The 17,876-nt window shown below is 39.9% G+C and overlaps 1 protein-coding gene across 1 annotated transcript in view; it reads right to left on the bottom strand.

Moving 5' to 3' along the window:
• Positions 1-17,876, bottom strand: part of qsox1 (quiescin Q6 sulfhydryl oxidase 1) — an 88,084-nt gene that overhangs the window by 54,691 nt on the left and 15,517 nt on the right. The window contains exons 3-6 of the mRNA XM_061977798.2: positions 16,695-16,743; positions 13,922-14,024; positions 12,616-12,706; positions 9,138-9,283 (exon numbers count right to left, since the gene is read on the bottom strand). Coding sequence (XP_061833782.1) covers positions 9,138-9,283; positions 12,616-12,706; positions 13,922-14,024; positions 16,695-16,743 — 389 coding nt within the window. The remainder of the gene's footprint in view (positions 1-9,137; positions 9,284-12,615; positions 12,707-13,921; positions 14,025-16,694; positions 16,744-17,876) is intronic.

Below are 17,876 nucleotides of genomic sequence, written 5' to 3'. Positions count from 1 at the left end.
AAGACTACTCAGGACCTTCAAGCAGTTGTATTAAAAAACAAGAAGGCAGAGAAATTAGATAAAAGCTGTGCTAAAAAGGTGGGTTTTTAGTCCCTTCTTAAAACGGTCGACCAACTGTGGTGCTCTAAGATGGTCGGGGAGAGCGTTCCAAAGTTCGGGTGCGGTCGAGCAGAAAGCCCAGCGGCCCATTGTTTGTAAGTTTGTCCTGATGAGTTTGAGGAGGTTGGTGTTTCTTGAGTGGAGGTTGCGAGTAGGAGGTTGATGGGAAACTAGGTCCTTGAGGTAGGAGGGGGCGTTGCCGTAGATGCATTGGTGTGTTAGCAGGTTAAAGGCCTACTGAAACCCACTACTACCGACCATGCAGTCTGATAGTTTATATATCAATGATGAAATCTTAACATTGCAACACATGCCAATACGGCGGTCTTAGCTTACTAAAGTGCAATTTTAAATTTCGCGCAAAATATCCTGCTGAAAACATCTCGGTCTGATGACGTCAGCGCGTGACGTCACGGATTGTGGAGGACATTTTGGGACAGCATGGTGGCCAGCTATTAAGTCGTTTTCATCGCAAAATTCCACAGTATTCTGGACATCTGTGTTGGTGAATCTTTTGCAATTTGTTCAATGAACAATGGAGACAGCAAAGAAGAAAGCTGTAGGTGGGAAGCGGTGTATTGCGGCCGACTGCAGCAACACAAACACAGCCGGTGTTTCATTGTTTACATTCCCGAAAGATGACAGTCAAGCTTTACCATTGGCCTGTGGAGAACTGGGACAACAGAGACTCTTACCAGGAGGACTTTGAGTTGGATGCGCAGACGCAGTACCGTGAGTACGCATGCAGCTGCGGCTTCCAAACATTTGATCGTTTGCCCGTACGTGCGTGCCGCTATGTGCATGTCACGTACGTAACTTTGGGGAAATATATGTGCTGTATGAACTTTGGGGAGGTGAACGGTACTTTGGGCTGTGCGATTGAGTGTGATGTGCAGGTGTTTGAGTTGTATTGGCGAGTTATATGGACGGGAGGGGGGAGGTGTTTGTTATGCGGGATTAATTTGTGGCATATTAAATATAAGCCTGGTTGTGTTGTGGATAATAGAGTATATATATGTCTTGTGTTTATTTACTGTTTTAGTCATTCCCAGCTGAATATCAGGTCCCACCCGCCTCTCACAGCATCTTCCCTATCTGAATCGCTCCCACTGCCCTCGAGTCCTTCACTCTCACTTTCCTCATCCACGAATCTTTCATCCTCGCTCAAATTAATGGGGAAATCGTCGCTTTCTCGGTCTGCTGGTGGCCATGATTGTAAACAATGTGCAGATGTGAGGAGCTCCACAACCTGTGACGTCACGCTACTCGTCTGCTACTTACCAAGGCTTTTTTATCAGCGACCAAAAGTTGCGAACTTTATCGTCGATGTTCTCTACTAAATCCTTTCAGCAAAAATATGGCAATATCGCAAAATGATCAAGTATGACACATAGAATGGACCTGCTATCCCCGTTTGAATAAGAAAATCGCATTTCAGTAGGCCTTTAATCTTGAATTGGGTCCGGGATGCAATAGGGAGCCAGTGGAGTGATTTGAGGATGGGTGTGATATGATCACGCTTGCGCACTCTCATCGGGATCCTTGCTGCGCTGTTTTGGATGTACTGGAGCTTTTTGATGCTCTTTTTGGGGACCCTGAGGAGAAGTGCGTTGCAGTAATCAAGCCTGGAGGTGTTGTGTGTTGTGTTGACTTTAGTTTACTAAAAAGTGGAAACGTGGCAATGGCAAGTAAAGCTGCATTGATACTGTGAGGTGAATGGACAAGTAATTGAAGCACTTAAAAATAAAAGCACACTAGACTGAACCACACAATAATGGTAGCAAGGACCTAATCATGCCAAACTGCTGCCTGACCTCATCAACGTCTGGTCAAAAAGAGTTTTTTGGAAAGCCTTGAACATAGGGGCTGAGACATTTACAAGCAACACATTTGGCAACGCGCAGCTTCTTTGCCAAGCAGGGATTGTTAAACAAAATGCATTGGACCGTTTTTGTTTTCGAGTGATAAAAATGCTTTATGGCTTCATCTGCTTTCTGTGGCCGTATATTTAACACACTTACCGGAAAACATTTTAGATGGTGCCAGGCTATTGCGGATCATCGCTTATGAAGCCACCTGCTAAACTCCCTCGCTTCGGCTTCCTTGCACCTTCATTTACTTTCTCCTCTTGTACGGGATAGAACGAAGACAGAGCTTTGTAAAACTGGAAGGGGATGGTAATAAGGTGGATCAATGCTTAAAAGGGGGTTGGGGGACGTGGGGGAAGTTCGCTCACACCCGCCCAGGACTCAATTACACTTGTGGGCCTGGTGGGAGTGTTGCACATGTGAAGAGAGGATGGCCATTCATCCAGTCATCCCTAGGGGCGGTGTCAGCATGGGCACATTCACCTGGGAGTGGCGCACATTACATGCATAACGGGTGTGCGGCACGCACACAGACACACAAACACACACATTACTGTGTCTCTCCCAGGATCAATCAGACATTCAAGCGATGATGGGATGCCAGCTGTCGCCATGCAGGTAAAGCCAGAAAAGCAAAGGCATTGTTTTCATGCAAGAAATTAAAAACAACCCTCCCCACCTCTCTCTCTCTCTCTTTCTCTCTCTTGTACAGTGATTGAGATGAGGTGGGGGGCTAGATTGTGTGGAAGCAGGGGGAGGAAAAAATAAATAAATCAGCAATAAATCATTTCCTCTTTGCATTTGTCAACGAAAAAGAGTCCTCTTTTGCATGCCAAGTTATTGAGAGCGCCAGACAATGGAAGCACAAGCAGCAGATGGATTTGCAATGTGAGGAACGATCAGCGCCTCTTTATGATGGTGAATAATAGCAGCAATTTTGATGCTCTGATCCCATTAAGAGGCCAGATGTTTAAAAGTAGCTTCCTGAATAGGTTTCAGATAATGAGCATGCAAAGTTGTTGTCGTGCTGAACAATTTAACACTCCAGGGGACCAAACCTGATGCATATTAGCGGTACATTGCATTTATAGTCAAATATTTCTGAGGTTATACACAATGTATTATATATGAAACAATCCCTCATGGTCTTACAACATTGAGACACACTTCTTAATCCAAACCCTACTCAACTCTTGATAAATATTACTTCTTCGTTTTTAACAATTCTATGGTTCCAACTTTACGAGACACTTTTGTGTTCCACTGTGTACAAAGCAAGGTCCAAAGGATGAGTTTCTGACAGTGAACAGCTTGACGTGAAACCAAGAGTTTGTAAGTCAGCAGTCAGACATCAGTGACCTCCGACCTCACAAATGGGGTCCCATTCAGTGACTCAAATGGCAAACCCTTAATCTATTTTTCAGGTTTGAAAATGTTGTTCTTCAAATGAATCTAGTGTTACCCTGTCAAATTACAATTACAAATCAAAAAACAAAACCAGGGGTGTCAAACTCATTTTAGCTCAGGGCCCGTATGGAGGAAAATGTATTTCCACGTGGGCTGGACGGGTATAATCGCAGCATAATAACTTAAAAATACAAACCCCGTTTCCATGTGAGTTGGGAAATTGTGTTAGATGTAAATATAAACGGAATACAATGATTTGCAAATCATTTTCAACCCATATTCAGTTGAATATGCTACAAAGACAACGTATTTGATGTTCAAACTGATAAACATTCTTTTTTTTTGCAAATAATCATTAACTTTAGAATTTGATGCCAGCAACACATGACAAAGAAGTTGGGAAAGGTGGCAATAAATACTGGTAAAGTTGAGGAATGCTCATCAAACACTTATTTGGAACATCCCACAGGTGAACAGGCAAATTGGGAACTGGTGGGTGCCATGATTGGGTATAAAAGTGGATTCCATGAAATGCTCAGTCATTCACAAACAAGGATGGGGCGAGGGTCACCACTTTGTCAACAAATGCGTGAGCAAATTGTTGAACAGTTTAAGAAAAACCTTTCTCAACCAGCTATTGCAAGGAATTTAAGGATTTCACCATCTACGGTCCGTAATATCATCAAAGGGTTCAGAGAATCTGGAGAAATCACTGCACGTAAGCAGCTAAGCCCGTGACCTTCAATCCCTCAGGCTGTACTGCATCAACAAGCGACATCAGTGTGTAAAGGATATCACCACATGGGCTCAGGAACACTTCAGAAACCCACTGTCAGTAACTACAGTTGGTCGCTACATCTGTAAGTGCAAGTTAAAACTCTCCTATGCAAGGTGAAAACCGTTTATCAACAACACCCAGAAACACCGTCGGCTTCGCTGGGCCTGAGCTCATATAAGATGAACTGATACAAAGTGGAAAAGTGTTCTGTGGTCTGACGAGTCCACATTTCAAATTGTTTTTGGAAACTGTGGACGTCGTGTCCTCCGGACCAAAGAGGAAAAGAACCATCCAGATTGTTATAGGCGCAAAGTTGAAAAGCCAACATCTGTGATGGTATGGGGGTGTATTAGTGCCCAAGACATCGGTAACTTACACATCTGTGAAGGCGCCATTAATGCTGAAAGGTACATACAGGTTTTGGAGCAACATATGTTGCCATCCAAGCAACGTTACCATGGACGCCTCTGCTTATTTCAGCAAGACAATGCCAAGCAACGTCTTTTCACGTGGCTTCATAGTAAAAGAGTGCGGGTACTAGACTGGCCTGCCTGTAGTCCAGACCTGTCTCCCATTGAAAATGTGTGGCGCATTATGAAGCCTAAAATACCACAACGGAGACCCCCGGACTGTTGAACAACTTAAGCTGTACATCAAGCAAGAATGGGAAAGAATTCCACCTGAGAAGCTTAAAAAATGTGTATCCTTAGTTCCCAAACGTTTACTGAGTGTTGTTAAAAGGAAAGGTGATGTAACACAGTGGTGAACATGCCCTTTCCCCAACTACTTTGGCACGTGTTGCAGCCATGAAATTCTTAGTTAATTATTATTTGCAAAAAAAAAATAAAGTTTATGAGTTTGAACATCAAATATCTTGTCTTTGTAGTGCATTCAATTGAATATGGGCTGAAAAGGATTTGCAAATCATTGTATTCCGTTTATATTTACATCTAACACAATTTCCCAACTCATATGGAAACAGGGTTTGTAATGTGTAGACGCATTTTTTAAGTATATTTTTTTATTGCTGCTTTTATTTATTTATTAGATGCCTTTTACTGAATATGCACAAGCACTGTTTTAATATTATGTGATAATGCCGTTTATACTGTATTTTTTGTTTTGTTTTATATACTGTGCGTGATTGTATGTCTACTTGGACGTTGGAGTCTGCTATAAAGCTTGATTGATTATACATGCGAAAGCAGTGTGTGGCGCCAAACATCCCCCTTTGCCAGAGTCATGTACAGAGAGTATGGCCAATACAGTTTCAAAGTTGGCAGCAAAATGGCGCCCTGTAGTTATGTGAGAGGCTTTGGACCAATCAGAGCAAGTATGGTTAGAGGATCTCCTAAATCACTGACTCTCAAAATGGAGTACATGTACCACTAATGGTACGCGGACTGAATCTGGTGCCTATGTGTCAAAGTCAAGGTCCGCGGGCGGAATGAATTATCTATGGCCCCCGGGGTGATATTTGATTAGTATTAGAACCGGCCCGCAGGCCACAACCGCCTGCTGCTGTTTTTCCAATACTCCATCAGTGTTGGCGCTTTCAAAATGGGGTCCCAGGGACCCCATCAAGTCATAAAAATGGGGTCACACAGTTAATTTTAGGTGTCCCACTTTTTTGTAATCGTTTTGAAAACAAATGATAAATGTAAGCATTATCCTGTTGTATCTCACATTCTATATCGTGTTTTGGAAAAAAGTTGTCATAAACGTTACTCAATTCCTTAAAAAAACTAATACAAAATAAAACACATTTTTTATGCATATGTAAATGTATTCAGTTATAAACATTGATTCACTTTCTTCTTTCCTTCATGGATCTAAACTTAACCGCTGCCGGTATTTAAAAAAAAAAAAATGTTATTGTAATATTTTCAGAATGTGTTTGTTCTATTTTTGGCCAAAGTAAGACAAATAAAACAATCTGAAGTTGTCTTTATTTTTTATTTTTAATGCCATGATTTGAATAGTCCGGCCCGCGTGTGCACAGATTTTCCTCCATGCGGCCCCTGAGCTAAAATGTGTTTGACACCCCTGATCTAGTGGTATGCCAAATAATCACTTGATTAAAGTACAGTGTTTTATGTTCCTATACTCAGTTTAACTGTTAAAACCACGTGTGAAGTTACAGTGGCGAAAAATATTAAATATACTTCTTAAATAAAACCTCTGCCTTGTTTTTAATAATTACTTAGGCCTACTACGCTACTTCAAAGTTGGTCATTATGGTGGTACTTGTAGAGCCAAGTTTTTTCTGAGATGGTAGTTGGTGAAAAATGTTTGAGAACCACTGTACTAAATGATTGGTCAAAAGCCCCTCATGTGACTACAGGGAACTATTGTGCTGCCAACTTTGAAACAGAGTTGGCCATACTCCCTCTCCCTAGCCCTATGCAAGTGAGAGCTTTTCTAGAGCCTATCCCAGCTACATTCACACTCTAGGGCAATTTGTCAATCACAAAATATCAGTGACCTGGCCCGATGCAGCTGTGACACAGAGACCCACTGGAAACAAGTGTTTCAATGGATGGGTACGTTATGAAATGACAGATGAAAAGTTATGATGATAACATTTAGATAAAGGCGATCACAAAAGCAGTCATCAAACAACTCTAACGCAGCTAAGGATTCTGATTTTATTTATTGGTATTGAAAACCTAAAAAAAAAAAAAAGTGTCTTAAGATCAATATTTTTTTTTAAAAACAAGTCTTGCAAAGGAGAGGGGGCATCATACATTTAGGGCCATCTTTACATTCGGGTCAAAGAGATATGTACCAGCATGTAAACATACCTTAAAATGTAAGATGTCAGATTGTGCGGGACCTAGAGTTCATGGCGTATTTAACTACACAAAAACGTTATATTTTAAAATGATACTACAGCTGTAGTTCGTCATGAATCATGTAAAGCTGCAAACTGGAAGTTGCAGCTGGACCTGAGACGTACAATTCATACCTGCTGCGTTGATACAAATCAGTATGTTCTGAAGATTACCTCTTTTTTTAGTGGTCGCTGTCTGATTAAGTGGTGCTGAAAGTGACATCGCTCACATAAATGATGTTTGGTGAACAACACAAATAATTTGAATTATTATTAGGAATGCAACCAGAGGAGCTCTCAACTACCTTCAACTTAGTAGAGATCCCAAGGTCTTTCGGCTTGTGATTGCTGAGGAGTAGCTGTGATTAGGTTGTGAGTTCGACACTAGAAAAAAAATGTTTTATATCAAAGACCACAGATGTCATTTGGATGAATGATGCTTTCTGCTTGTACTTTCTCATCATTGCATCCACTGAATATTGGATGCCAGGACCACAACAAAATGCTTGGTTATTATTGACTGCGAGGACCTACAAGATTATTTTCTTGATTATTTAAGTGTGCAACCAAGACATGTAGATGTACTTCAGAAATATTTTTTTGAAAGATTGCCATACCACAGCCAGATTAAAATGTCTGCTGTTGATAACCATTCAATTCCATGCTTTTTCCTAAAACTCCCTTTAATGACTCTTCCAAGGCTGTTAATTATGTAAACATTTTTTTCCCAGTTTTCACATTCAAGTGGGTCTTGTGATGCAAGATGCTATGAAATCCTTTGATTTGATACACTAGTGTGTGAATGTTGTCTGTGTTTGCCCTGCAGATAGGCTCCAGCCCCCCCACAACCCTGAAAGGGTTAAGCGGTAGGAAATGGATGGACATCTGAATATAACCCTGTCATAGACAAGATGGAAGTGTTTAACCATTAGGGCTGCGAATCTTTGGGTGTCCCACGATTCGATTCAATATCGATAGTTGGGGTCACGATTCGATTCAAAATCGATTTTTTTTCGATTCAACGCGATTCTCGAATCAAAAACGATATTTTTCAGATTCAAAACAATTCTCTATTCATTCAATACATAGGATTTCAGCAGGATCTACCCCAGTCTGCTGACATGCAAGCAGAGTAGTAGATTTTTGTAAAAAGCTTTTATAATTGTAAAGGACAATGTTTTATCATCTGATTGCAATAATGTAAATTTGTTTTAACTATTAAATGAACCAAAAATATGACTTATTTTATCTTTGTGAAAATATTGGACACAGTGTGTTGTCAAGCTTATGAGATGTGATGCAAGTGTAAGCCACTGTGACACTATTGTTCTTTTATTTTTATTTTTATAAATGTCTAATGATAATGTCAATGAGGGATTTTTAATCACTGCTATGTTGAAATTGTAACTAATATTGATACTGTTGTTGATAATATAAATTTTTGTTTCACTACTTTTGGTTTGTTCTGTGTCGTGTTTGTGTCTCCTGTCAATTGCCCTGTTTATTGCAGTTCTGAGTGTTGCTGGGTCGGGTTTGGTTTTGGAATTGGATTGCATTGTTATGGTATTGCTGTGTATTGTTTTGTTGGATTGATTAATTAAAAAAATAAATAAATAAATAAATAAATAATAAATTAAAAAAATAAACATAAAAAATCGATTTTTTAAAAATGAGAATCGATTCTGAATTGCACAACGTGAGAATAGCGATTCGAATTAGAATCGATTTTTCCCCACAGCCCTATTAACCATGTAAGATATGATTAACACGGGAAAGTCTAAAATGAAAATACCAAAAGACGTTTTTCTTTTTCTTTTTTATATTCGAGGCCTTGAAGTTTATACTTGCACATTCACAGGTGGTGCCAAACATCTCCTCCCAAGCGAGTCAGAGCTTTTTCTTCTGTCACTCACACACAGCAGAGTAATCAACTGTTGAGCAGCTAAGAAATATGTTGTTTGGATCATTTGTATGATATCTTACTGATATTGGAAACAGTATTTAACAAATAAACAATTTAAGTCTTTGATTCATTTTTAAAAATGACAATAGTTTGTTTTTTTAAATAGGTCTTGAAAAAGAGACATTGTCTTGTGGGCAGTGCCGTTTTTTTGTAGATCACTACAAAGACCAACAAAAGAGAAACACTTACACTTTGAGTCTGGTGAAGTTTCCGCCAGGGTAATAAAGGTAACAGGACGGAAACGCGGTTACTTCCATTTTGGTCACAAGGTCTTCCTCAGTTTTCAGGACCCTGCGCACTGCAATGTTCTCGTACTGCAGTAAGTCCAAGGTCACCTAATGTACACATAATTGCATTTTATGAGAGTGTGCATTATGTTACATTTCACCGCAGTGTTAGTTTGCAGGATGACTAGGCTGGGAATTAAGTCAAAATTAAAAAGACGTAATAGAGAGGCAGTGATGGGTAAGCTACTTCAAAATGTAGTAAGCTAAGCTACTGGTTACTCTCAATTAAACGTAGGTTGAGCTATCCCCACAGAACTGTAGCAAGCTACAGTACAAGCAAAAGTAGCTTGCTTCATCAACACTACATATATAGAAATATATATCTCAACTTAACTTTCCACCAAACAAATAGGTAGAGAATAAATGTTCAGTTTGATTGTTTATTATGTAGCTTACCACCACCAAGTGTGAATGAATGATGGGTTCCCACTTCTCTGTGAGCGCTTTGAGTATCTAATAATAGAAAAGCGCGATATAAAATCTAATCCATTATTATTATTATTATAAAAAACACAAACTGGAAACAAGTCCTCAGTGTGGGTTTTTAACATTTATTTTAACTTGCAAAGTTGCGTTACCATGTACAAAACGAGTGGGAAACACTGGAAACAAATTAAAGGTAGTTTAATAAAAACACTAAATACACACCAAAGTATATACTATTTGATAAATTACTGTTTGAACAGTGGCAAAATGACAATAACATGGCCAAAAGAAAAGATCAAAACATTCGCCTCACAAAACAGACATGAACAACACCATCTTTACATGAACAGAAATCAATTAATGTGAACATATTTTTGTGCCATGACCGGAATTCTATGTAACTTTTATACCAGAGTTAACTAAGCAGCATGAGTTAATTGCTATTGACACTTTCCCATCGCCTCCCTCCACCCGGAGTCGTTTGCTCACACGGCTGTGCACTGTCAAGTTAGCCAGAAAGAACAGAAAGTTTATAAAATTCTAAAAATAATGTCAATGAAATAAAAGTACCGGTAAATGACCTATTGATGCAGAGTTATTTAAACAAGACCCTCATGTGTTTTAATTTTGCTTCCAGGTTTCAAAGCGTCATGACCCGCCCTATCTTGCCTCTAATTGGCCTGCCGTAATGTTTTGCCCGAAACCTTAGCCAAAGGTGACTCATCATACGTAAACCAACCAATCGTCATGTAGTTTTCTGTATTTTTTTTTGTTGCCCCTGTATCCCCAGGAGTGACAAGCAGTAATGGAATGTTGGATTTGCAGTCCATTTTCTCTCTTTGTAGCTGGTAGCTTTTTATGGACGCTATGGCTATATACGGTAGGTCTAAAAATAGCTAAGCCACCCCAATCGCTACTGGTTCAAAAAGTAGCAACTGTGGCGAGCCGTGCATTTCCCACCTAGGCCTTCAGTGATGTCCGACTTCAATTACCTCTTAAAATACCATAATTTATGTCACCACATAACCATTGCTGGAGAAATACTATACAGGAAGACATTTACGCCCTACTCCGGATTGAAACACATCAACAGTGTTCAAAACAGGGTTTTTTTCTGGCGCATTTAAAAATCAATTAAAACGCAACAGCAATTAAAACATATCTTATGTGGTACTGTCACAATCAAAATTAAAAACATATCAAAAGTGAATAAATAAAATATTTGAACTCAAATGTTGTAGCACCTATTCGATGCCGTATAAGCCAGTGGTACCCCTCGTCGCCGGCTTATTCGAGTGGAAATGGCGGGCATTTCCCCATTTCATCGCCAGAACAGCTGAGCTAGCTTCCGGGGTCGGCTGACATCGTCTCACAAGATGTAGTATCTCTTTAAATATTTTTTCTTGAAAATGGCCTTGCAAATATATATCTGCCGCCTAATCAACGTTTTGTTCCCTTTCTCTGCTATGCCGGTATGGCTACTGCGCAACACTTCCCGCTTCCTGCTAAATTGAAACTTGTGAATGGATAGTCACTTTGGAATGACAAGTGAGTATCCAATCACAATCTCGTTAACATCAGGCTACTTAGGCCATTTCTACACTAAGTCGTTTAACCCCTTAAACGAATAAATATTTCGCCTAAGCTCTGTTTCAGCCACACTAAACCAGCGTTTAAGGTCCCCCTCCTCGGACAAATTTTTACACGGGTAAGTCAGCCGTATAATTCTTGAATCTCTGGCACTTAGCTTTGTATGGACTCATTGATCGTTTACAAAGTGAGTTCGGAGAGGAAGTGACGCCAGAAAGACGGCACCCACACAGGAAGTGTGGTTAAATTGAGACAGAATAACCTTGTCACAAAAACATACCTTTAGTTATGTCCTCCTTTTGGTGGGGAAAATATTTGCTGCTCAAGCTGGCCTCCGCCGGCAATGGGTAGCACTCCAAAAACCGCGACAGAATGTCCCCGTATTTCGATGGCGAGGACTCCCAATCAACATTCCTCGCCGCCATGGAGGTTTTATAGTCTTGAGTCACTTTTAAGAGTAACTCCACCTCGTCGGCAGATCACACAAATAATTATCTCTTCTTCACAACAAGAGCAACCATAGAAAGAATACACTTCCAGGTCAGAGGTGACTACATGACACGCGCAGTTGTTGTTTTTTTGTGTGTGTTTTTTTCGCGCATGCGTACTAGGCCGCATTGCGCCGGCGGACGGAGGTGGGCGGGGGTCTTTAAACGATGGCATTGTTGTGTGTGGACACGGATAAGGTTAGGTGTTATTTACCCTGGATAACCTTATCTGGCTTAATGTAAACGAGGCCTTAGATAGGCTACTGTCAACAGCTTGTGATCTGATTGGCTATCGCAACTGTCTCTTAACTCTGTGTTCTCAAATACATCCGCTAACGGTCCCGGTGAGTATCCAATCACAGGACGCGTAAATGTCACGTTCAATGTGAGGCCAGCTAGAAGGCCTTACTTACAACAACTGGTGATCTGATTGGCTATCGCAACTGTCTATCACCTGTATGTCCCCGTTCACTTACAGTGCACGGACGCCCGCATTGTTGATTCTGAAGGCCTCGGGCAGATTTCGTACAGCATGGCAACATAAGATAGCTGAATTCTGATTGGATAAAAACTCTATAACCTAAAACAACAGCACTGGAAGGAGCATAATATGACATGAAGAGAATATGAATACTTTTAGATATTTAGGGAAAGTAAATAAAAAAATAATTGTATCTTTAATTATGATCATGATTTCTGGTTATGTTTAGGCCAGCAGGGAAGGCCTTGCTGGCCTTGAAGGCACACCACTGCTGCCAAGCTACTGGGAAATGCAGTTAAGGTACGTAACATCGCTACTATTAGCTCGTAACTGCCTATCACTGTACAGAGAAGATGAATGCAGAATGATGAAAATTTGCTGTAGCCTGTTACTACCTCTCTGCCGATGTAGGAGCCAACATCCTCAAAGATCAAGGCGAGATGTCGGACGTTGTTTGTCTCCAAAAAGATGTCGATTTCAGCTTGGCTGGGAAGAATAAACATGCCTGGAGTTTAATGCAAATTAGATTTTACTCAGGTGGAACATTCTAAAGTAAACAAGTAAAATAGCATGCTGATAGCTACAGTTGTGGATCAGAAAAAATAATGGAGGTCCTTAAAAATAATGGACACTATTAAACACTGGTTTTCCTTTAGGGATTAACATCAACCCGCCAAAAGAATGGTGAAATAAATTAGAAACAATCTCACATATTTACATATCAAATGTTCATCAATATGTATTGTTCTTTTTTAAATAAACAAAATCTAAATCTAAATGTATAACATATTTGAAAGAACAACTAACTAATGGCGGCAGTATATCTAAAAGCTGATACACAAAACAGGATTGATTTAGGACTGCTATCTTTTAAAACCAGTAATATACTATTTTAACAAAAATGCTAACAATCTCTAACGTTTTAAACACCATATATTGAATATATCTTCCAATGGAACCTTTTAAGGTCACACAGAACACAAACAGTTCTGTAACCTTTAACTAGTAACAAATATGGTTCTTTGGCCTAGAAACGGCTACTTTCTACATGTCATACAGGTGTAAATATAAGGTAATCGCTCTATTTTAAGTTTGAGAACAAGTGACAATTACTTCATGTAATTTATATTACTTTGTGAGATTGTGCACATACAGGTGAAACTAAAACAATGTGAATGTCGTGCAAAAGTTATTTTATGTCAGCAATTAAACTTTAAATGAGAAACTAATATGTGATATAAACTTATTACATACAATTTGAGACATGCCTTTGTTATAATTTGGATGATCATGGTTTACAGCCTTTGAAAACCCCAAATTTTCTGAGATTTTCAATTCGAGGTGTAAGTCATAATCAGCAAAATTATTATTTTAAAAAAAGGCTTGAAATATATTGAGTTGCATGCTATGAGCCTGTCATGTAATAGTTTCACCTTGTAAATCTAATTGCTGTATATAAGCGAACTTTTGAACAATATTACATTTTTTTGACATGTTCAAATTTAGACAGAACTTTACTGCAGGTCTTTTACTGTATAAGATATACAATCTGAATTCCCCCCAGGATTAATAGAATATTTCTGATTCTTATTCCGACATAGAATTACTTCCCTTGGTTATCTATGTCAAGGAGGAACTGGATCCTTTTACCCCCAAGCTTGCAGGCCTTAAAGGGGGCTTTGTGTGCTTTTTGTTGTCTACCTGGTAGGCTCCAGTGGGGGGCAGGCTGGGGGCCACGGCTCTTGGTGACTTTCCAGTTTATCAATGATTTGGTGTCGGAGACCTCGGACATCACGAGGAAAGCCTGGAGGTCAATGAACATCGAGTGGACATTAAACACTGCTGTTTGTTCTAATAGCAGGGTCAGCATTGACCCAGCAAACAAAATCACACAAATATTGCTTTTCGGTGTACACTGAATAAATAAACTTTATTAATCCTCTGAAAAATAAGAAATTCATCAAAAGTATTCATTATGAGAAAGTCAGTGCACAATGTTTACCGGAGGGTACATGTTAGTAATGATAAAGTCTGATAGCGACTGGCAGAAAGGACCTGTAGCGCTCCTTTCGACATTTGGGTTGCAAAAGTCTAACTGTGGCTGCTGTATATGTGGTGAGAGGCATTACTCATATTTGCCCTGATCTTGCTCAATGTTTTGCACAGCTTGCCACATGCCCACAACTGATTCAGCCTTTTGGATAATACAAACCCCGTTTCCATATGAGTTGGGAAATTGTGTTAGATGTAAATATAAACGGAATACCGGTACGATGATTTGCAAATCATTTTCAACCCATATTCAGTTGAATATGCTACAAAGACAACATATTTGATGTTCAAACTGATAAACATTTTTTATTTTGCAAATAATCATTAACTTTAGAATTTGATGCCATGAACACGTGACAAAGAAGTTGGGAAAGGTGGCAATAAATACTGATAAAGTTGAGGAATGCTCATCAAACACTTATTTGGAACATCCCACAGGTGAACAGGCAAATTGGGAACAGGTGGGTGCCATGATTGGGTATAAAAGTAGATTCCATGAAATGCTCAGTCATTCACAAACAAGGATGGGGCGAGGGTCACCACTTTGTCAACAAATGCGTGAGCAAATTGTTGAACAGTTTAAGAAAAACCTTTCTCAACCAGCTATTGCAAGGAATTTAGGGATTTCACCATCTACGGTCCGTAATATCATCAAAGGGTTCAGAGAATCTGGAGAAATCACTTCACGTAAGCAGCTCAGCCCGTGACCTTCGATCCCTCAGGCTGTACTGCATCAACAAGCGACATCAGTGTGTAAAGGATATCACCACATGGGCTCAGGAACACTTCAGAAACCCACTGTCAGTAACTACAGTTGGTCGCTACATGTGTAAGTGCAAGTTAAAACTCTCCTATGCAAGGCGAAAACCGTTTATCAACAACACCCAGAAACGCCGTCGGCTTCGCTGGGCCTGAGCTTATCTAAGATGGACTGATACAAAGTGGAAAAGTGTTCTGTGGTCTGACGAGTCTACATTTCAAATTGTTTTTGGAAACTGTGGAAGTCGTGTCCTCCGGACCAAAGAGGAAAAGAACCATCCGGATTGTTATAGGCGCAAAGTTGAAAAGCCAGCATCTGTGATGGTATGGGGGTGTATTAGTGCCCAAGACATGGGTAACTTACACATCTGTGAAGGCGCCATTAATGCTGAAAGATACATACAGGTTTTGGAGCAACATATGTTGCCATCCAAGCAACGTTACCATGGACGCCCCTGCTTATTTCAGCAAGACAATGCCAAGCCACGTGTTACATCAACATGGCTTCATAGTAAAAGAGTGCAGGTACTAGACTAGCCTGCCTGTAGTCCAGACCTGTCACACATTGAAAATGTGTGGCGCATTATGAAGCCTAAAATACCACAACGGAGACCCCCGGACTGTTGAACAACTTAAGCTGTACATCAAGCAAGAATGGGAAAGAATTCCACCAGAGAAGCTTAAAAAATGTGTCTCCTCAGTTCCCAAACGTTTACTGAGTGTTGTTAAAAGGAAAGGCCATGTAACACAGTGGTGAACATGCCCTTTCCCAACTACTTTGGCACGTGTTGCAGCCATGAAATTCTAAGTTCATTATTATTTGCAAAAAAAAAAAAAAAAAAAAGTTTATGAGTTTGAACATCAAATATCTTGTCTTTGTAGTGCATTCAATTGAATATGGGTTGAAAAGGACTTGCAAATCATTGTATTACGTTTATATTTACATCTAAGACAATTTCCCAACTCATATGGAAACGGGGTTTGTACATATTTGAAACGCAACACTGAAGCGATAATTTTTGGACAAGCCAGTGTGTCCGGCAGGTACAAGTTTTTACCCCGTTCAGCCTCTTGGCGACTATATTTCCTTTTGTTTTGTGGATAGTCGCCTGACAGTGGTCTATTCAGGAGTCTATCTTGATCAAAATCTGCTGGACAAAGATAAGTGAAACTTGCCAAGGGACATGTAACCAAATATTAACATTGCTGTATGCATACTTTTGTCACATTTTCAGTAGACCCATAATAAATTCATAAAAGAACCAAACTTCATGAATGTTTTTTGGGACCAACAAGTATGTGCTCCAATAACTATCACAAAAAATAAGAGTTGTACAAATTATTGGAAACTCAAGACAGCCATGACATTATGTTCTTTACAAGTGTACGTAAACTTTTGATCGCGACTGTAGATAAAAGGTTGGTTATCTACATGCAGAATCATGCAGTGTACTGTCGAGGTACACTGCCAACTACTATAATAACCGTACTTATAAATAAATAACTCCGTGTCAATCAAACTGAGCATTATGCTTACAAATGCAGATTTGTAATTAGATCGTGCAGGTGTACCTAATGAAATGGTCAGTGAGTGTCTATTCTCTTTCGAAACACTAAACTAAAATATATTTGGCTTGAATTGGCTCTTTATGCAAAATGATACCTTTGAATGCCAGTCCAACAGAATCCTCCCGGCTGTAGGCATGGAAGAACTGTGAAGTAAAACAACAAGAGTTTTGGGTTACATGAAAGTGGAGGTAGGGAAGCAATCGACTCAGGCGGGCCTCACATGGCAATGAGAGAGGCAAAGCAAGGTTGTGTAAAGTTTTGCTGCCGCGCAGCCATCTCCTTGCCCGCAGCGAACCCTAAATCCCTTGCTGGCTAAATGACTTGCAGATTGTCTAAATTACATTGTGAACTGGAAAATGAAGAAGGCTTTTGTTGAGTTTACTTTTCATTCGTGAGTCCACAAAAACTGCAAATGTCAGTACAAATGTTATATCCAGAATATAAAAATGAATGTGTCTTCTGAACATGATACAGAAAGCAGAGTATACAACGAAAAGGAGAGATATTTGTGATGTAATTAGGGCTGGGCGATATATCGATATACTCGATATATCGCGGGTTTGTCTCTGTGCGATACAGAAAATGACTATATCGTGATATTCGAGTATACGTTCTCACGCAGTTGCTTTTAGCTGCAGGCATTACACTAGAGGCTCTTCTCACTCTTTCTAGTCTCTCCTTCTCACATAGACTTAAACAAGCGCACCTTCTTACATACGTCACATACGTATACGCCCTCGCTGAGCAGAGAGGTAGCGGCATGGGTAACGTTAGCTGTGGTGCGAGTGGTAAAACGAGAGTAAGAAGGTGCGAATCTGGTAACAAATGAAGGAAGAATTAATTCCTAAGAAAAACAGCACGGGGTCCATCGTCTGGCGGTGGTTTGGCTTCAAGTGGGAATATGTCGAACAGACAACCGTAATTTGTCAAGTGTGGAGCAAAAGCATAGCTGCGTAATGCTACAAAAAGTAGCATTACTGCTAATATGTAGCATCATTTGAAAAGTCACCCACTCGAGAATGAAGAGTGCTTACTCCGCATGTCAACATCTCCGTTCAGTGCCACACCAACAAAATGCCGAGGCAACCATTTCCACATCAACACCGTATGAAAAAAATAGTCCACGACATAAGGAGATAACGTCCGCCGGAAGACGTACACAATTTGATTTCCTATTATGCAGCTCATTTTTATTTGACAGTTATTGAAATATATTGTGTGACATCATGCACAGAAGTGCACTTTATTTGTTTTACACTATTGTAGTGGCATTCTG

This window comes from Nerophis lumbriciformis, linkage group LG18 (genome assembly GCF_033978685.3).
Source record: "Nerophis lumbriciformis linkage group LG18, RoL_Nlum_v2.1, whole genome shotgun sequence".
Lineage (NCBI taxonomy): Eukaryota > Metazoa > Chordata > Actinopteri > Syngnathiformes > Syngnathidae > Nerophis > Nerophis lumbriciformis.
Note: the sequence above shows the minus strand (reverse complement) of the source record. Positions and strands in the feature narration are given on the sequence as shown.